This window comes from Salvia splendens, chromosome 1, assembly GCF_004379255.2.
Source record: "Salvia splendens isolate huo1 chromosome 1, SspV2, whole genome shotgun sequence".
In the NCBI taxonomy this organism is placed as follows: Eukaryota; Viridiplantae; Streptophyta; class Magnoliopsida; order Lamiales; family Lamiaceae; genus Salvia; species Salvia splendens.
Window position 1 is genome coordinate 33,438,176 of NC_056032.1, and position 6,950 is coordinate 33,445,125.

At 31.2% G+C, this 6,950-nt stretch overlaps 1 protein-coding gene and 1 non-coding gene across 2 annotated transcripts; both read left to right on the forward strand.

The window, feature by feature from the left end:
- Positions 1-2,719: 2,719 nt before the first annotated feature.
- On the forward strand, positions 2,720-4,748 carry LOC121798635 (40S ribosomal protein S14-3). The gene is made up of 6 exons (XM_042197730.1): positions 2,720-2,796; positions 3,350-3,469; positions 3,551-3,596; positions 4,080-4,165; positions 4,282-4,411; positions 4,512-4,748. The coding sequence occupies exons 1-6, from the start codon at positions 2,794-2,796 to the stop codon at positions 4,577-4,579; spliced, it is 453 nt and encodes a 150-aa protein (XP_042053664.1). The 5' UTR covers positions 2,720-2,793; the 3' UTR covers positions 4,580-4,748.
- On the forward strand, positions 3,779-3,870 carry LOC121758146. The gene has a single exon (XR_006041354.1). It is a non-coding gene; the product is annotated as a small nucleolar RNA Z101 (small nucleolar RNA).
- Positions 4,749-6,950: the final 2,202 nt, after the last annotated feature.

The following is a 6,950-nucleotide window of genomic DNA, read 5'->3' on the forward strand; positions in this document are numbered from 1 at the left end:
TTTTTGTGTTTTGACTAAATTACCCTTATAATGCACAAAATCAGCCTTATAATGCAACGCGGGTTATAAAAACAAACATCCATCTGGACCGTAGATGAATCAGATCCAACGACCCATATTTAAAAGAATAAAGGATCTAAGGGATTAATAGGAGAATATATATATATATGGTTGCGTTAGTGTGCTAACTAATTTACAGTAATAACTAATAACTTCCAATTCTGTGTATTAAAATTATCAACACAAAGATATAATTATATCAATATAACATGTAAATTTAAATATCAACACAAAGACATAATTTATCAATACAAGAAAGATTGATAAATTTATGGCTTTGTGTTGATATTTTTAACATATAAAATTGATATTTAGTTATTAGTTATTACTGTAAAAAGTTAGTATTTGATCTCTCTCTCTCTCTCACACACACACACACACACACACATATATATATATATATATATATAGATGTGATCAGTTGCTAACTATTTGCTAATTGCTAACTGCCAACTATGTCAACAGCCTATGTTATAGATGTCAACATAAATGCATTTGTATGTCAACTAAACAGGACCCTAGAGTTGTAATCAAATGCAAGCTCTATACATTGTACAAAGTTTTACGTTATAGTTGGCAATACAAATTCCTTCGTGTTGACATCTATAACATAGGACGTTAACATAGTTAGTAGTTAGCAATTTAAGATAGTTAGCAACCTAACAGGACCCTAGAGATGTAATCAAATGCAAATTCTAAACATTGTACAAAGTCCAAACTATGACCCGTGACATAAGTATTTTGATAACTATTTTGTGCGCCTATTCAATTACTCATCCGGCTTTAAAAAATAACAAATTTGTAAATGACATGAGTTTTAATATATAATTGGTAAAGTAAGAAAAAAATGAGAAAAAATAAGAGATAGAAATTGAAAAAGTAGTGGAAGGAGTGTTACTGAATTCTTGGGTCCACATTATAAATGATATGTAAGATTATTATTTGTTGAAAACTTATCATATTTAGACATGATCTAATTTTTGGGGATATCCCAAAATAGTAAAACTAGTTTATTTCTTGGGATGCAGGGAGTATGTATATTGTTAGTAACTGAACTTTTGCTTTTGCCCTAAGATTTTTAAGTCTCAACTATACTATTTTGACTTTAATTGTAAAATATTTCATTCGTCCCTTAAAAATAGACTATATTTATCATTTGAAGATATTCCTTAAAAATAGACAAATTCTATATAAGGAAATTTTTTTTATCTCTAATGAGGTGGGTCTCATTCTTCACTAACAATAATCTAATCACTTTTTTCTTTCTATCTTTCTTACTTTACCAATTGTGAATTAATGACATGTGTCATTTTAAATGTTGTCTATTTTTAGGGAGGAATATTAGTTAAAATACTAATTTATTTTAACATAAAAACAGAATCTCCAAAGAGTTTTTCCAATTTTACATTTTCATGCCTTAATAATGAAATGAAGATATCAATTTTCTTTGTTGCAGCCCAACCATGCATATATTTTGTCCTATAATTTATATATAATATCATATTACAAGCCTGAATACGAAAATCACAAAATTAATAAATTCTATTAATATTGATATGATATAATGTTAGAAAAAATAGTTGCATTTTCAGAGACAAAATTATTCTTTAAAGTTATTAGATAGAATGATGTGAATTTTATCAGTCATACAGAGTGTGAAAGTGTGTAAAATAAAAACTCATACTCACGTCAAATATTTTCTAACTGGAAATAGAACTGGTATATGTGCTCATAAGTTGATACTCATTAACTATTCATGTTAAACGAATTTTTAAATACTGAATGTGGAAACTTTTGATCACAAATGAAAGGAATAAATATTAAATAGTAGTATTGAATTATCTCAAATTAAATAAACTAAAATATGTAATTTAGTATCTAAATTTGGATTTGCTCGCGTCAATCGTCCTCGGAGGCATCGTGGTGGTACTGCTGCTTTGGATTTTTCAGCGGCGTCGTTTTGATGTTTAAGAGGTGAGATTATCAATAAAAAAGGAAGATGAATGCGTTGACAATATTTTGTGAAGAAGGTGCCGGATATTGCTTGTTTTTTAATATTTTAAAAAGTAAACACATGTCACTATTCTATTGGTGGGTTGTAGGATGTGGGGGAGGTGATCCGCTCCGGTTGCTCTTTCGTACTTCCTTCGTATAATAGATGTCGTACTTGGATGATGACACAAGATTTTAGAATATGTTGTTTTTTGTGTTAAGTGAAGAGAAAAAAAAATATATTTTTATATATTGACGTGAGAGAGGACGGTTTAAAAAAGAAATGTGACATTTTTTGTGAGACAAACTTAAAAAAATATTGTAACATTTATGGGACAAACGGAGTAGTAGAGATCCAAAAATGTTCTAATAAATGTGTGTTTTGGGTGCATCTTTTGGTTTTGAAACTTAATTGATTGTATAATTTTTATTTTTATAATAAAATTTAGTAACTATTTACATATTCGAACTTTATATAATAATATTTGTTATTTTATAAATTTGAAATTATAATTTTAAACTAATGAGAATTTAAAAAACAATTGGGTCATGGCGTTAAAACTGGTTTTAATAAAGTCATAGGCCTGGGCCCATTATTCATAATAATCCAATAAAATTGTAGCCCAACCCACAACCTGAAAACCTAGCTATATATTTGACTTTATCTCTCCCCATCTCTTCATTAGGGTTTGTGAGAAGCAGCTTCACTCAGACCTTTTATTCGTCCTCCATCCGAAAGCCATGGTACTTCTCTTAGTTCACATACTTTTCAGTTGCGTTAATCAATTTATGATTCCAAAAACTGGTTTTAGAACCGACGCGTTATACACTCTCTCCTCAGGTTAATCAGACGGTTTTGTATTTTTTAATCGATTATAATTTGTTGTTCGTTCCCCCCTCCCCTTGAACTATGATTTTATGTTTTTGAATGTTGATAATTAACTTTTTTTTTCCTCGATTTCGCTCATTTATATCATCGTTCTGAGTTTAAATATCAGTTTAAGAAGCATCGGGTTCATACCGATGCCCTCCCTATAGGTTATTTTGTCACGAGAGTGCTAGAGCCGTTAGTGATGCATTGGTAGCAGTGATAGGAATTATGATGAATTGATGTTTTAATAGTCATTCATTTAGTTTGATTTATGTGTTTATTCCACTCGGGTATTTGAACGACTGAGTGGCGTTTCTGGTATTATGTGAAATACATCGTTTTAATAAAGCGTAAATACTCCATGTTACTGTATATTGATCTTCCATCTCTAATTTATGTTGATCTTCCATCTCTAATTTACAATAGTCGAAGAGAAAGACCAGAGAGCCCAAGGAAGATAATGTCACCCTTGGACCTGCTACCAGAGACGGTGAACTAGTTTTTGGAGTTGCTCACATTTTTGCCTCATTCAATGACACCTTCATTGTAAGTGCATATCAAAATTTGGTAAAATACTTATCTAATAACTAGTTAAAATAAGTAATTCTTTCCAAATCTTTCTTGCAGCATGTCACAGATTTGTCTGGGCGTGAGACCATGGTCCGTATTACTGGTATGGTTTAGCTGTTTATACCTATTATCTCGTTTTGGACCTTATTTATTGGAATTTAGACATTCTTTAGAACATTGACATGGTTATTAATTCGACAATATCACATTTTTCAATTCGAAAGAAAGTAGCCATGCTATATTTACTTCTTATATGTTAATCGATAGGAGTATATAATTAGGCATACAGGGCGTGGGATGAATCTCATTTTAATGGGTATTGTGCATCTGAAGCCTTCTTTATGATGCTTTATCACCTTGGAGAACTGATGTCCTGCTGTAATCCACTTTAGTCCTCATTCTTTTACTAGAGAAGTAGTAGTATAGTTTCCTAATATTGCTGAGCCCATGTCCTAGGTGATGTTGTATGTTAAGGCCTGAATACAAAGTTTCATAATTTTATGATATGTTGTATATTGTTCTATTTACTACTATGTTTTTCAAATTTGAAGGTTCTGAAATTTGATTAAAAAATTTCTGTATTTAGGTGGAATGAAGGTCAAAGCTGATAGGGATGAATCGTCTCCATATGCAGCTATGCTTGCAGCACAGGATATTTCTCAGAGATGCAAGGTTTCTACATCATATTGTTTTGCAACTACATGACTAACATTACCTTGGAAGTAATTCGTATCTGCCATCTTTTTGTTTGAGGTGATTAGTGGTTTACTGATGCTTGATTTTTTCAGGAATTGGGAATCAATGCTCTTCACATTAAGCTTCGTGCTACTGGTGGCAACAAGACCAAGACGCCTGGTCCTGGTGCCCAGTCTGCATTGAGAGCCCTTGCACGTTCGGGCATGAAGATTGGTCGTATTGGTATGTTGCAGTTTTATTTGATGAAGCGGATCATGGATTCATCTTCTTTTGCCTTCCATTTCATTGGTTAATATATGTTAACCTGTTTTTACATCTCCAGAGGATGTTACTCCCATCCCAACTGACAGCACCAGGAGAAAGGGAGGCAGAAGGGGAAGGAGGCTGTGATCTGTTCTCTGTTCTCTGTTATCAGGAGTCTTGCAAATGTGGTTGGGATGCCTTTTTTCATGTTGAAAATTTTGTTATTCAGATTTTGAACAATTTTAGTTTTTAAACATGAAATCTTATGTTTGATCATTATGGATATCAACAATGAAGATGGTTGTTTTCTGGATAATATCCATGCTTTCCTTGACTTAATTTATTCTGTAGTTGGGATATATTTTCTCTTGGGTTCTATCCATAATATCTTCTCTGTTTGCTTGTCTTAATTTACTTGCATGTATTAATGTGTTCTACTGCCTGTTATTTTAGATTAAGCATTGAACGTTTTTTGTGTTAGAATTTCTTAAGTTTGAGCCCCATCTAATGGGTATGTAACTATTTCTCTGTAGCCATTTAATGCCAGAGTGTACGTTATAAATCCCTATATTGAAAATCCATTAAACTTTGTCAGCTGAATTTATTCTATGGTAGTTGATTTTCAGTAATGGTATATGACTCCGTTTGCGAGCGTAACATTTTTTAAACAAACTTTTTCTTAAATTGTGATCACTAAAATTGTGTATTGCATCCTAGGGAAAAACTATATTAGTAATTTAACTAAAGTTGGTGTGTATTGTTAAAGATTGATTGCTTAAAATATGTAATAGCCTGTTTTAATTACAGTTATTCTAAGTTAAACTTATAACTTATTATTTGTAATTGTATCATTGGATAGAAATGTTCTTTCCTACGTTAAACTTGAAGTTCCATCCTTTTTGGCTGGAGCGGGAAAAAAAAGTAACATGAAATGTCGTTATGTTTGAAGACTGACAATTCTAAAAATAATTTTTTATTTTGAATAGGTTGCAAAAAACTCCGTGCACACAATTAACTTGTTTTGGAGGCCGCCTATTGTGTTCTTTTAATATAAATCCTTATGCACTCAATCTATGGTCATCATGGCGTTTATCCGTATTAAATAAGTTTACCGTTATTCTTTATACATGTTTTATTAAAGAGTGATGCTAAATGGCCATAATGTGGCCGGTCATAAAAAGTTAATTTAGTCTATTTACATGTATAAAAAATTAGAATTACCGATATAAACTTATATGTGTGTGAATGGATTTATAAGTTGATACTTATCTTTGAATTCTATTACGTAAAACATCTTAATATCACGAATTATTGTATACGTTGAGCAACAATCAAGAAATGACAGTAGTAATAAGTTGAGCAAAAACTACCAAAGAACAACACTAACATGTTGAGCAACATATAATGAAGATGATATAAAAGTAAAATCAAGTAGTATTAAATCAAAAATTTGAAAAAAAAATCAATTTTTTTTATTATTTAATTAATTTTATTTAATTAATTTATGGCTGGCCATAATGTGGCCGCATAACTTTATTCTTCATTAAAATTGATTGATTTTCTCTTTGTTGTCCACTCCCTGAATTCAATTTATTATAAAAGAATAGTTATTCTTTCTTAGTACTATATTTTACTTTATTTTTCCCAATAAACTCAATAATAGTAGTAGTAGTAGTATTTTTTTAAATCTCGCGGTGAGTAATTTTTTTAACTAGTGCCGTAATTGAGCAACCTTTACTAACTAATGTAAATCCTTATATTTCAATTTATTTGAGTAACATTGACAAACCTGTCAAGAGCATGCTTATGATCAAAATTTTGCATCTTTAGCATGTGAACGAACGCCAGTACTCCAGCAGTTGTTTATCCAGAATCTAGAGGATTTTAAGTATGTGGGAAAGAAAATATTCAAATAGTCTGCAGGGACAACGCAATTGATTTCGGAGGGTAGAGTTGCAAACTTGCGAGAGAACATAGTCAAACACAAATTGAGATTACGTATCAAGATGAGATTTTGGTGGCAACCAACTGCAAATGCACTGGATCAGTTTGGATTCTTGACTTAAATTTAATCCTAGTCGATATGATTTCGTCAATAGTCATTAGACTATTCTAATGTATTACTTCTATTTCATTTCCAAGAACTCGGCCAGATCCCAAAACTGATGACTTTTCTAATTTGCTCAAAATTTACCTTGATAACGATTGAGTAACATCAACTAAATTAATTTCCACAAAAAATAAAACATTCGGTTAATTAATGTTACCGCTTCAGGTGTGATAAAAGTGTAAGAAAAAGATGGAGTGCGGCGACGTAAACAGAAATATAAGAGTGGAGAAATGAAAAAAGCGTGGGCATTCAAATCCCACTAAGTTCCTAGTGAGATCCAACTACTTCTCACTCATCCAAATCAAATTGTAACTCATATATTCTCCATACACACTCATTGATTGACAGATCTGTGAATTCGGTATTCGTACTTTTGTTTGCATTAATTACTAGTATAAGTAAATTTAA